Genomic DNA, 14,706 nt, shown 5'->3' with positions numbered 1-14,706 from the left:
GACAGTTTCTATTCCTTCCGTGGGAGACTACCCTATTACCCTAAATCTGGGTAGCTCTTACTTGTTAAGACTGTTTTCTTACTAGCCTGCTTTAAGTTTGTACTGCTAATGTTAAAGCTAATGCATCATAGTATTAAGCTGCATCTGATACTACATTTTGGTTAGCAATCTGAGTTATACAGCTCAGAGCTGGAGTGGAACACGGAGACAGAACTGTATTGACATACACAGCTTATTTGATGCCATTTCTTACAAACGTTGAGTGGTTTCAGGAAGCTGGAGGTGAGTCAAAGCGCTTACCAATGCCAATTCCTCCTGAGACCGATTTCTCTGCACTGGGTCCCATGACAGTGGCCAAGGTAGGGAGGTATAAACACCTACAAAAGCAAGCAAGCACCTGTTCATCAGAAATGTAAAATCCTCCGTGAAGGTTACCAGTGACTTAATAGTGCAGAATCATGGCAACAAGGCAGAGCCTAAGCTATCAGCAATAAGACAATAACAAAATAGGTTGGCAACACTGCTGCAAGGAAGGCAGTAATAAGGCACAAGGATTGACTAAGAATGAGACAGAAGTGATTAGTTTTTGTGCCCAGAGTAAGAGCTCAGGGACTGCAGAGCAGCTAAAGAGAAAAGCAACAGCAGCAATACCCGTATCCTTCAATGGACATGTCAAACTCCACAAACGATGGAGCCAAAGCAGTGTTGCGGAGCTGGAAGTTTCTAGGCGACGTCATGGAGATGAGACTCATTGCAGTCTGGAGTGCCCATGCAGATCCCCTAGACACCGAACGAGAGCTGCTGACAGGCACAACTGTCTGAGGATCAGTTTTATTGTCCACCATGTCCTCTTCTGAACCTAGAAGATCAACATAGTGCCTAACCAGATCAGTGCCTGCAATACTTTTTTCAGTCACAGGCTTTGCCCATATTCAATTCATGACTGCAAAGAATAGCATTGCATTCTCTTCAAATAACACATCCTCAGCAGCCTGTAGAAAACCTCAGCAATATTGCACTGATGGAATTTCAAAATGAGAGGCTGGTAGGAGAATAAGCTTGCAGAACTGATAGCCATATTTTCTCCCCACATATTTTCAGGCAGCTCCAAACTTCACCTCTGGTAAAAAGTAATTCCTGTCACATTGTTCCATTTTATTTCTACATAGACCATTCAATTCTGCCATAACAGAATAGTTAAAACTAACATGTGGGAGGGGATCTGAAGAATAACTGCAAAGGACATAAGACTCAAATTTGTACCATGATGTATCACGTGTCTCATAGGCATGAAAGTAGTTTAAGCACCAAATACTACTGCTGTAGCCTTTCACCTACAGAATATGTTAGAACAGAGAAAGGACTTGGATGGAAAATGGCCTGTATAAGCAAGACAGACTACTAGGATATCTCTAGGGATTACAAAAAGCAGTGCTCCTCATTCACATCTTTATTAAATTTCTAGCTATAATCCACAGGGAAAACATGCTACAAACCCAGGAGACACTCCACTTGGTTTGTGGAATGCGGTAAGTATTTTTATAGATCACTTCCATGTCTTATCCATCAAAGACTGAACCTATATTGTCATCTGTCTTGAGCACATGTGTTATAATTTGATCTGTGCTGATCACTAGATCAGCTCAGTGTTGATCAAGTACCACCCAACCTGGGCAATACCCAATCTAAGACAGCCAGGCATACTCCACCTTTACTGTGACTGTCTTGGAGCAACCTACTGTATCAGCAACAGGCTGTTCATTGTGTGCTTACCTTCATTCCAAGTTGTGTTAGTTGAATCACTACCCTGACATGAAAGGATTTCAGTCTTTCTTGTGCTGGACCTGGAAGGTAGTGGTGGAGAACCTCCCAACCAAAGAAATTGCCTAACATGAAAAAAGAAAGAAAGTAAGTATTTAAAAAAAAAAAAAAAAAAAAAAGGAAAAAAGAAAAAAGGAAAACAAGGTATCAAGGTTTATTTTCTCCAGCAATAAGTTTGAATACTACTATTTTTTTTTTTTTTGGTGTTTGTTTTTCCCAAAGAAATTTTGTTCCTTTTTTGAGTAAAAGAAATCCAGCCTCCCACTGCATATTCAATTTCATCTGCACACTGACCTCTATTAGGTACTCTTATGCCTACCATTTGTTAGCATTAAAGAAAAAAGTACATCCTCAAAGTTGAAACAACAGAGGTTGAGAAACAAGACCACACATCTGTCATTGACATGGACCTGAGCTAAGAGAAAGTCACTTTAACTCTTCAAGAAACAGCTTTTCCATATGAATAACAAGAGAGAATAGCCCAAGTTGTTTTGCAATTACTTAATTAGCTACCATTCGTAAATAGCTTTACAACCCCCGCAGAGATGAAGCAGCAGAACACTACAGAATCATACTATCTTCAACAAGTCATTTAGGCATATATCCTGTGATTAATACGTAAGTAGTATTAACTGAGACTTGAAAAAAAAGCTGAGTCTTGCCGAATTAGAGCACTACACAAAGTATCTAATTATTACACAAACTTTGAAAAAATTTGCACCACTAAAGCAAATTGTTTCCACCAGATACAATCTGATACCTTAACACATTTGGCTCAATAGCCTGTGATGCAAGCTTCTCAAACACTCTAGTGAGGGGCAGATGCAGCGGGTGGCTCCCATTGCGGAAGGCATCCTGACAGCAGGTTATGATGGTGCTCAGCAAGCCAGATCCACACATCACCTGGCGACTCTTCTCTGACTTCACCAGGGACTGGATATGATCAACCACAGCACATTGGATTTCCTGTGAAAGCTGAAATGGACGCAGAACTGAAGTCAGTGGAATGGAACTAAAACTACATGGTGACTGATTTTTTATCTTTGGGTGTAAAAATCTGCCCCCAAAAAAGCCTCTAAGGTCAGAGGCTCAAGTGCAACTGCACGGCTGCTCTGCAAAGCTGTGCACTTGAACAGTGTGTGTATATCCATCTGAGTAGCTGCTCAGCCATCCATAGTTGAGTTTTCCTGCCATAGCCTCATGGTAGTGAAGGAAGAGAGCCATCAGGTGTCATTCAAAAGAAGGGACCACCATCAAGGGCAGGTTATTAGGCAAAAGCTCCAAGACCAAAGCAGTAACTCAGAATACATTTAACATTAAGCATGTGGAGTGTCATATTGACATGATCTACTCTGTTCTAAAAGCACTGTTCTTAAACAAAACTGGACCTAGCAATACCAGGAAACACTTAATACATCTCTCTACATGTATTTATGAATTGAAGTTTTACTTCATTATTGCTTCTTAAAGGTCTTCACGAAGTATCTCAATTCTAATAAATTATATTTAGAGGAATTAGGAATGGAGCCTAGCCCATTGACCTAACTAGTAAAGTAACAGTAAAACGTAAAAAGTAAAATAATGTAAAAATAATGGTGCATCATATATTTAAACACAAATCTTACAAAGATCCCTTACCCCCAAGAGCTCCTTGGCTTTCTCATACGCTCTTCTAGGAAATATCTATGCAAACTTAGAAAGAAAAGGACAGCAATGGTGGTAGACACACACATTAGGACATTGCCATTTGATTTTACAACACGAATGAGAAGCCACTTTTCAGAATAAGCTAGCTTATTAAGTGTAAAGAGGAATTCAGCTCTTTTTCACCCAGACCAAACAAAACCAGTATAGGACAATTTCAAAGCCAACAAGCAATTTGTTTTCGAAGTGGTTAGCAACCAAAAGACCCAACCGCAACACTTAGATAATAATTTCAGCACATCCAATGCAATGTACATGTTGCTTTTGTAAACTCAATTATTATTTTGATATCTGAAGGGTGAGTTCTTTGGACAATATTTTCTTCTCTCTGACTCTTCATTCCCAGTGACAGAAGTTTCACTGTGCATCTCGTTACATACAGAAATCACCCACCAGACTAAACTATACTATTCTTCAGAAAGGCACTTTCTGCTACAGTATATAAAAGCCTTATAACATAAATTTTTTGATCTTTTAATTACTATTTTACTCATTTTTTGACTGGATGCGGGAAAGTATCTAGATGTATAAAACCATGAGAAAACCGAGAATGACACAGGTCTTGGCTAAGTGAAACTACTGTTTTAACCCAAAATAAATCCAATAAAATCATACTGGTATACAAAAAAATTGATTGTTTTCATTAGCTTAGCAGCTTTGTCAATACCAGCATTGCCTTGTTTTGAATGAAATGTGCTGTTTTCATGGATCTTAGTTCCAGTAAAATGAGATTTCAGTGGAAATATTAATGGTGCCCAGGAACCAGGCTGTGTGTTTCTACACACATGGACTGATTTTTCCTAATGCATATTACTTGCACCATGAATCAGGATGTTTAAGGTGCAGTTAGAAAGTAGTTGGGCTCACAGCTTTACTTCAGATTAAAGTCTTAAGTGTAATATATCACCTAGCAATTTGCACAATCTGCTTAAGTAGTTCCCAGATTCTTCCTGCTTAGAGCCCATAGTTTCAAAACTTGGGAGCTGAATTTAATTCACCATCACCCATCTTCAAGATGATTATGCTATGTTCAATATCAGCATGAACTTTGAGCCTTTGGCAGTATGTGTTCACTTCAAAAGAATGCAATTTCCTTAGGTTTAAAAATGATACGGCAATAATTCTGTGTGCAATTGCAAAAAGCAAGCTTACTTTTCAATCTCAGAGTGCCTAGAATCATAGAATGATTTGGGTTGCAAGAGACCTTAAAGGTCATCTAGTTCCACCCACCCTGCCATGGGCAGGGACACCTTCCACTAGATGAGGTAGATCAAAGCCCTGTCTAACCTGGCCTTTAACACTGCAAGGGATGTGGATCACACTTGAAAAGGTAGGAGACCTTCATAGAAAATTAGAATTAACTTCCTATCATACCATAGAGATTTAGTTTTACAAAGAAGTAATTAAGGCATTGAAAATAGCACTTTCAAAAGGTTCCAAGCAACCCAGGATTTTAAATTGTGTTTTCAAAATAAAAGGTAGAAATTCATCATCTTAAAACCCATTGTCTGTAGAGAGGTTGAGTCACTTCTGAAAATCATCTGTGCAATTCTTTTTTCTTAGAATTTATAAAAAAGAAATTCATAATTTTGTCACAGCTCAAATTCCTGATGCACAGTTCTCAACTGTCAGCACATTTCCATTCTATCACAATATTTTGCTTATTAACTCGCACCCAGTGACCTTAAGAAACAAAACTTACTTTGCTGACAGTATGTATAACTGGGTTTTAAAAAGTTACAGAATAATTTGTGTTCATGTACTCCTTGCAAGTAGACAGAGGAAAAAGCACTATAAACTGCATGAACTGTTTCTACTATTCAAAAAAACCCATGGACCTACATAGGGCCTAGTTAAATGCCCCACATAAGTTATGTAATCTCAGACTTTCACATTTCCCCTTAGGGTACGGACTGTGTGTAAGAGAAGCTGCAGAGCTGTCCTCATATGAGTATCAGGGCTACAACTGCCTAGTAATACACTAGCAAGACTTGCCCATTTGAAGCCAGGCAACAAAATCTCTTTGCAACATTAAAAATCCTTTTGTTAATTCTGGTGGTCTGACAGATCTCTTGCTCATCAAATTACCTTTAGTTGCAGTATTTTTTTTCCCCACAGTACTAGCTGAATGCAGTGTCTCCTTCTTTTTCTAAGCTACTGTGCAGTGCTATAAGATGACGTTCATCAGACTCCTGAAAGGAAGGCAGAGCTGTGTCTGTGTGCCACCTTATAACTGATATGAGACAAAGTAGAAAATCATCTCTGCTAGCCAAGGTTTCTTGGCAGAGCTCCTATCTCTTCAATCCAGGGTACGGTATCAAGATTTTAATGCAACTTTAGAGCCACTGGCTGGTTTTTAAGGATAATGTGAATAGCAAGAGAGACAGGATAAATAAAAGGGCAGGCTACGGGGTTGGAAGCACAGGAAAAAACTGCTTGGTCTGAATAAACAGCAAAAGCTTCAGAAGCTGGCTGATCAATGAACAAACAAACTTCTTACTAAAAGCCCAAAATAACCTTGGAAAAGAACTTACAGACAAGCTGTGCATTTTCTTTAAAAAAAAAAAAAGAAAAAAAATGTGCAGACTCAGCAAAGAAAAATCCCCCAGGAGACAAGTCTGGAGCAAAGCATATAGGAAAGTGCTCAGGGAAAAGAGCTGGCCTTTGGTTACCCACGCAGGCTGAAGGACCTGCTGCCAGGGTGTTTATATTCTCCTTCCTCCTACCAGAGCTCTGGTCCATTCTCTTTTCCTTTCTCCCAATGCCTCGGCTGCACAACCCAAAGGGAATGAAGCTCTGGCTAAACACCCAAAGAATTTCCTTGTGCAGATAATGTAGTGAAGTAATTTAGGAAATCACTGTATTAATAACAGTTACATTAGCAGTAGTATCACTAACATAAGTCTAAAGGCAGACAAGTCTCAGATGTCACAGAGTCAGGCCATATCTAACTATATCAGAGACTTTTTCAGTTTAGAAAGAGTTTACATTTTTAAGAAATATGAATACTTAGCAAGAATTATGCTATTAATATCTACAGTGAGAACAACTAATTTAGGCTAAATTTAAAACAGGGATAAAGATCTTTTACAAAAGGTGAAAAGTCCTTACTGATGCACAGTGGTTTAGTTTTATAACAGTGAATGACAGCAGTTCATTGTAGTAGAGACATGGATAAAAATATAGAGGACAAATCCAGCTGTGGAAGCTAATAATATTATTTAATATAAGTATAGAAAATTTACATAATTGATCATGTGAGGATTTTTCTTCTCCATACAAGAAACCTGCCAGGATAATGACACAGAAGTGAATTATTCAATTCTCTTCTCAAAAGTTCTTTTCTTTCCCTTACCCAGCCTTGTCAGATCTAGGTCTCCTTGTCTGACATTGCAAAAGGGAAAGACTTGGCATGACACTGGAGTCTTAAAAGCCACAGTTCCAAAAGGCCAGACAAGGATCAGATATAATCTGAGGGGAAACTTCTTTCTTTTTAAGGTTGGAAAAAACATTGTGAATATCCTAAGCGCATATCTGAAGTAGGATGTTAACCTCTAACTCTCACTTTACTTAGTTTTTGAAGTATGTGACAATGCTATCTTTCATCACAGAACAGGCAGCGTATTAATAAAATGAAAATCCACCTTGTGTTTGATCAAACTGTATGCGGTCTGACGGGAACTGATGGGAAGCTTAGTACCAGTCCTAGGCATGAATATGAGCAAAATCATCTGAATACAGCTTACTGACTCAAAGACAGTCTTTTTTGGGTGGTTTTAAAGCTTTTAAGCAAATATTCATACCCATAGGACATTCAAATGATTTTTGATCATACCTAGGAATGGCAGTAATATAAAACCACAGATCTATTTGCTTTAGCTTTTAATTGTTGTTCTAGACAGTCAGAGAAATGGATGAAGTGCAAGACCACCTGTTTTTCTGTTTGTTACTGTTTTTTCTGTGCTGCAGGCTCAACATTGCTTCAGCCGATCACTGCTTGGGTTTGACAAAGGTCACTGAGAAGCTGCAATTATGGCAGGAAATGGATATTATCTGTGAGGGTCAGAATCAAAGTACATTAATTTTATTGAGTTCTATTAATGTTTCTGTAAAAGCAGTGCTTTCTCATTACTGTTTATGTGAAAGAAAAGGACTTGCACATGACCTCAATTTATTCTGAATATTTTTCCAGATTAGTCCTGAACACCTGGGCCTAAAAGATCTATCACAGCACTAAAACAAGCAGAAAGAGATGAGTTACTGTCTGTTCTTCACCATTGCTCCTAAAAAAATGTACTGTTTGACTCAGTATTTTTGAGCGAACGTCTGCATTAAAAAAGCTCCACCCACAAAGAAGTTACTTCATTTCTCATATAGCTGTCAAACACTGTTGCACTGAAAGAAAGAAAAGTACCCTGTTTGGAAAAGAATATAGCTATTCAGAGAGAAATTCCTTCAGTTATCCAACCAAGTATCTGCCCTTCGCTAGCCAGTGAGGTCACCTTTTGCATCAGATCTTTCCTGACTCCCATGTTCCAAGTAGCATGTCATTGCACAACAGTTTATGCCGCGGCATATGTCACTACCTGGCAGCATCAGTGAGCTGCCCAAACTATGTGAAATGAGGTTCCACTCTTTCTCTCACACACTTTTAAACAGAATTTGTGAGAAAAAAAAACCAAACTATTTTTACTCTATTCTTTTTGTGGATCATTTGATGAAAAACTCTTCAGAACGTGTTAATTCCTAGCCAGAGTCTGAATCAAGACCCTGCTTAATAGGGGTCCCATTTTACCTGAGGCAATCTTATTCACAATATCAATACTGAAAAAACGTTTTGAGCAATAATTTCTTGTTGACTAAGAAAAAAGGAGAAAGGAAAAAAAGATTAATGCACTTAAATATGTAACCAGAATTGCTGGAATTTGTGCTCTAGTCCTTCATATTTTTAAGAACACTGCCATCTACTGAAGGTCTAAGAAGCCTTCTCTCTCACAGAGCTCAGCCCTACAGCCAGCTCCTAGTTTCTTGAGGACAAATCTTTCTCATCCAATTTACCGTTCTACTTGTTTTTCAGAAATTAATTACTGTAACTAACAAAATTTCACAGCTGATGGCTTGGTTCTGCTACACAGAGTTGGGATGTGCCAGCAATTAGTTGTACTCCCACCTTCCATAGCCCTGGATGAACAATCTGTGTTTATTTCAATCCCTCCACATGTACTTTAATTATATTCAAGTATTTTAGACCAGATAGCAGATTACAATATAGTCAATATCATTGTTCAGAGTGGGGGTGTGTATGGAAGGTTTGAAAAAGCAAAGCAGATTCTAAGCTACATTGAAAGTTTATGGACTGCTGGCCTGAAGAGGCTGACTCACTAAAATTTGTGCTGTTCCTCCTGTCAGTGTTCTAGGTAAACTTTAGTACATCCACATCCGCAAAAAGCAAGCAATTCTTGGAAACGAAGCTATAGAAAAGTAGCCATTTAGATGGCACTTTGATATGTTCAGACTCACTTGAGAGTGTCCATCTTTGTACAGCTTTGGCAGCAACCTCACCATGACACAGACAGCACCTGGATGTACAATGGTGTAGTCTCTCGTTTCCCACCTGCAGGAAAAAGAAACTTATCATCATAATTATCATTAACAACAGAAAAGAGGGTCTAACACTGTTCCAGCTGAGTACAGCATTACAGCATTAAATCCTTCTAGCAGTAACCAGGGCAGCATTTGATACTAAGCAAACAATACAGATGACCTGGAGCATCTGGAAGTCTTAAAGTAACAAAAACAAGACATAACCTGCTCATGAATTCAAATCTCAGGGACCTGCACATTCAAAGATGTGCCACAGCCTCTTCAAATTAACTTTGCCTTTGAAAGTATTTGCAGTAGAGGGAACAGACAACCAGAGGGATCTGTCTGATGCTTCCTCATGGGTTTTCGTTTTTGCCAAGTATCACTTTTTCACATTCAGGCACAGGAAGGAACTGAGGCATTAGAGTTACCACAGAGAAGATCCGCTTATGCCATGATGCAGGCTAGAAGTCAGATGTATCTCAAATATGAAGTCATAGCATAGCAGTAACTCTAGTTCAGGCACTGCAGGTTCATCAAATTCAGTGTATCATCAGCACTTCTGGATGCACCCTTGGAGTTGTGATAACAACTGACAGAAACATCTATCCCAAATAGATGTCATGAGAAAACCAAAGGCAACATCTAACAGCCACAATTAGACCAAAAAAAAAAAAAAAAAAAAAAAAAAAAAAAAGCACAATATGCTTTATGTGCTGTATAAAACAAAGGGTACAAGTAAAAGAGTGAACATTAAAAAAATAGCTTTTACAAGGGACCTAAAGGAGGGTAAAACCACTGTAATTCACGTTAGCCACTTCCAAAAAGGCTCATTCGAGACATCAGTGCTGCGAGTAATGTGTAGCACACTGCCACACAGTGACAAATAATTCTTACTGCACTCTCAAGAAATAGACTTTCAAAGAAATTGCTTATTTGCAGTATTTTCTATGTGATGAATCGAAATGGGATCTAAACACTTACTGCAGCAGTGGCTCCAGTGTGGATACATACACCTACATACATGAACATGTATGAGGTTTTAAATGCCAAACAAGCAAAAAGTACACACTGAAAATTCACTCTCTTCCCATCTCCCCCCGCAAAAGCTAACCAACTTTAAAAGCAAAAATCCAGGCCCACTAGTATAATAGGATCAAAACCGTGGCTGGAAAGCTGCCTGGCAGAAAAGGACCTAGGGGTGCTGTTCAACAGCCTGCTGAACATGAGCTTGTGCCCAGGCAGCCAAGAAAGCCAACAGCATCCTAGCCTGTATCAGAAATAGCATAGCCAGCAGGGCCAGGGCAGTGATCATCCCCCTGTATCCGGCACTGGTGAGGCCACACCTTGAATACTGTGTTCAGTTCTGGGCCTCTCACTACAAGACAGTGAGGTGTTGAAGCGAGTCCATGAGTAATGGCTGGGGAACTGGGGAGTCTGGAGAAAGGAGGCACAGGGGAGAGCTACAACTACCTGAAAGGAGGGTGTAGTGAGGTGGGTATCAGTCTCTTCTCCCAGATAAGAAGCGACAGGCCTCAAGTTGCACTGGGGAGGTTTAGGTTGGATGTTAGGAAAAATTTCTTCACCAAAAACATTGTCAAGCATTGGAACAGGCTGCCCAGGAAGTGGTTGAGCCACCATCCCTGGAGGTATTTAAAAGACCTCCAGGATGTGGTCACTTAGGGACATGGTTTATTGGTGGACTTGGCAGTGCTAGGTTAATAGTTGGACTCAATGGTTTTAAAGGTCTTTTCCAGCCTAAAAGATTCTATAAAATTTCCGTCTGTTTTCCTGCTGCAGCTGTGCTCCCCAGAGCAAGCTCATTTTTTAGTCTAAGCCCTGAATTCAAGAACTGACTTCCCAAATTTCCAATTCAATTCAAACTTCCATCTTAGTGCTGTAAAAATACATTCCGAGGCCACGTGTCCAGTTTTTAAGTAAATGTGAAGTAAAGGTAGAGGTAAAACATGAGCTACCAAAATGAATATTAGAAGACAATAATATAAAGTGATCCTTTAAAAAATAAATAAAATTATGAAATGATTAATAAGTTGGAGCCACTATAAGGAGGTGTTTTGTTATTTTCGAGCACTGCCTGGCAGGTTTAGCACTCTCCAGGGCTGTTAAGAAAGAAAATCCCAAGCCCCTGGCCAGCACTGAACTACATCTCAACTTCCCTGCCAGCACTGCACACTCACTCCCCTCTAAGAATATTATATAAGCCTTATCTCTAGCTTTCTATGTGATTTTCCAAGAGGCCCTCATTTTCTGGCTTATCTTAGTACAAAAGCAGTCTCTATGTACCAACTCCTTACTCCCACAAATACCCATCTCTTGCATTCCTACCTCATGGCTGCACAGTCAGACCCATGATCCACTCCATCTACTTCACCACTACCATGGTATGAATACCAGATCTGCTGTGCACTGGCTGCTACTTAAAAATAAGAAAAATAAGAGGGTTTGGGGACAAAATGAGATGCTGCAAAGAACGTGAAGAACCATTAGCACAGTGAATCTGTGGTAACAGCAGCAGTAGCAGCCATTCTGCTAGGGTGGGCATGAGGAGGGGCCTCCCTTCTGAAGAAAGATCAGCCTCAATTAACAGCTTGCAGCAAGCTATCCCTAATCACCAGGAGCCAGAGAGAAACAGACACCCCATCTGTCACAGAAGGTGTTTCAAACATTAATGCAGGAGCAGGAACATAGAGGACTGGTTTTGAGATGGGAAAGAAAGGGTTGATTGCCCCATGGCTCAGCAGCTTGCAGCGTCGCTGACCACAGGACAGTGTAAGGGGCTAGAATAATATCCAGTTAAAATGATGATTTTCCTGATCTTAGTCACAGGTTCCTGCAAGATCACCTCCTTTCCCCTTCTTTGGGGATGTTACATACATGTTGCAGGATGGGGAATCACAGGCCACTTATACTGACTGCACTCATGTTCCTCCTTTCAAGCTGCATAGCCCCAGGCAGAAGCCTTCTTCAAGAGGAAGTGTGAGTGTGGAGTACAGCTAAGAGGAAGCTGCACCAGGGGAACCACAGGCTTGCAGGAACTCTGGGAACTTGATTTCTTCTTTTTATTTTCAGAAAATTTACTTCTGGAAAAAGACACAGGCTGTGTGGACTGAAGCATCTGACACTGTCCCACGCAACATCCTTGCCTCTAAACTGGAGAGACATGGATTTGATGGAAGGACCATTCAGTGGATAAGCAACTGGCTGGTTGGTCATACTCAGAGAGTTGTGGTCAACTGCTTGATGTTCAAGTGGAAATCAATGACAATGGTGTTCCTCAGGGGTCGGTGTTGAGACCAGCACTGTTCATCTTGGTTGGTGACACGGACGGTGGGATTGAGTGCAACCTCAGCAAGCTTGCCGACAACACCAAGCTGTGTGGTACAGTTGACATGCTGGAGGGAAGGGAGTCCATCCAGAGGGACCTGGACAGGCTTGAGAGTTGGGCCCATGCAAACCTCATGAAATTCAACAAAGCCAAGTGCAAGGTCCTACACCTGGGTCGGGGCAATCCCAGGCACAAATAAAGGCTGGGTGGAGACTGGGTTGAGAGCAGCCCTGAGGAGGACAGCTTGGGGGTGTTGGCAGTGAAAAGCTCAATATGACCTGGCAATATGCACTTGCAGCCCAGAAAGCCAACCATATCCTGGGCTGCATCAAATGAAGTGTGCCCAGCAGGTCGAGGGAGGTGATTCTCCCCCTCTACTCCATTCTCATGAGATGCCACGTGCAGCACTGTGTTCAGCTCTAGGGACCCCAACACAAAAGGGACATGGAGCTGTTGAAGCAAGCCTAGAGGAGGCCAAAGAGATGATCAGAGGGCTGGAGCACCTCTCCTATGAAGACAGGCTGAGAGAGCTGGGATTGTTCAGCCTGGAGAAGAGGGAGGCTCCAGGGAGACCTTAGAGCAGCCTTCCAGTACCTAAGGAGGAGCAACAACAAATCTGGAGAGGGACCTTTTACAAGGATATGTAGTGATAGGACAAGACATAATGGCTTTAAATTGAAAGAGGGTAGATTAGGTTAGATATAAGGGAGTAGTTCTTCACTGTGAGGGTGGTGAGGCACTGGAACAGGTTGCCCAGAGAAGTTGTGAATGCCCCATCCCTGGCAGTGTTCAAGGCCAGGCTGGATGAGGCTTTGAGCAACCTTGTCTAGTGGGAGGTGTCCCTGACTACGTCAGGGGGGTTTGAACTATGTGATCTTTAAGGTCCCTTCCAACCCAAATTGTTCTATGATTCTTTGAAGATCAACAGCTTGCCAGTACATGTTCGTCTGCTGTGTTTGCACACACTTGCCCTTGACACTCGCCAGCTAGCTCTAGCTAATCTGGCTTCCTTTTGTGCCTTCACATCCCAGAACCAAAGCCAAACTGTTCAAAACCAGACACTGTGAACAGAATAGATCCCAATTTACATGATTATTTTCTCCATAAATGGAATTCATCCACTTACTGCACAGCCTCACAGCTCAGCAGGCAAAACAACACAAGGACCTAGGAAGCCTTGCTTTATGTTTCAGATCTAGTAACTTGAGAAAGACAAGCAGAAGAGAGCACCATACCCTTCCCAGCATTGCCACAGACCTACTCTTTCTCCTTCGTCTTCTCGGGGCCTCTCTTATACACACACTTAAGGTATAGGCTATTGACATTCACCTACATTCTCCCAAATGGGGCTAGGAAGATCTACTTTGAAACAAGTATTCATTCCTCCTGAGCCACCAAGTCCTATCCCCGGCACTGAGTATCTAACCAGAAGTTTCCACTGTAATTCAAAGAATGATAATAGAGAGCAAACATACTTACGACTATTTAAAAAAGGTAGCACAAGAAGCAAAGAAATCTACTGTAGGTTTTTCTAGTTGCTTCAAATACATACAAATATGACCACAAATACTTACGCAGCCCACCTCAGTACTCAGGGAACAAAAGTTCTGCTGACTTCAGTGACTGCTAGCTACAAGTGGCAGACCTAATGACTTAGTCTTTAAACCTGGAAGATGATTGTGGAATAACCTACAATAAGGGCTGAAAGAATCTCTGTTATAAACTTAGCATTTTTAAGTGTAACTACAACCAGAAACATCTTTGAGAAAAGGACTGAGAAATCCAAGATGAAGCTACAGACACCTGAAGAGGCAGATCTCCTATGTTACGAAATGCAAGTTATTCAGAACTGATTCATAGCTAACCGCTATGTTGATTTCTGGTGTAGTCTTTCCTTCCTGCAAAGGATATATATTTTTATATAACCCAGGCAGGCAACATTACTATTCCTTTTCCAGTTTTCTCTATTTCAACTATAGGAGCAAATGAGTAAGAGTGTGTGTGTCTGTCCATGTGTGCCTGTACACACCTGAATGGGGGACCATTTAAAATAATTTAAATAGCTTTTATTTTTAATGTATTAGGTGACTGAAAACATCTTTTCACATAATTGAAAAAGTCAAAATTGATCAGGGCGTATTCAAGCAAAGACTAAACACAAGCTTCAAGTCCCAGCAACCATTTCCTACAGCCCATCCGTGCTTCCACGCTGCATGCGTCAGAACCTCCAGCACAAACTCTGCAACTCTCAG

The 14,706-nt window shown here is 40.7% G+C and overlaps 1 protein-coding gene across 1 annotated transcript in view; it reads right to left on the bottom strand.

Annotated features, from left to right (window-relative positions):
- The window catches only part of WDFY4 (WDFY family member 4), a 137,979-nt gene that overhangs the window by 99,223 nt on the left and 24,050 nt on the right, over positions 1–14,706 (bottom strand). The window contains exons 13-17 of the mRNA XM_030488245.1: positions 9,046–9,139; positions 2,582–2,796; positions 1,774–1,886; positions 652–859; positions 301–377 (exon numbers count right to left, since the gene is read on the bottom strand). Coding sequence (XP_030344105.1) covers positions 301–377; positions 652–859; positions 1,774–1,886; positions 2,582–2,796; positions 9,046–9,139 — 707 coding nt within the window. The remainder of the gene's footprint in view (positions 1–300; positions 378–651; positions 860–1,773; positions 1,887–2,581; positions 2,797–9,045; positions 9,140–14,706) is intronic.

The sequence above is a fragment of the Strigops habroptila genome, chromosome 5 (assembly GCF_004027225.2).
Source record: "Strigops habroptila isolate Jane chromosome 5, bStrHab1.2.pri, whole genome shotgun sequence".
Taxonomy (NCBI): Eukaryota; Metazoa; Chordata; class Aves; order Psittaciformes; family Psittacidae; genus Strigops; species Strigops habroptila.
This window is presented reverse-complemented; position numbering and strand designations above follow the sequence as displayed.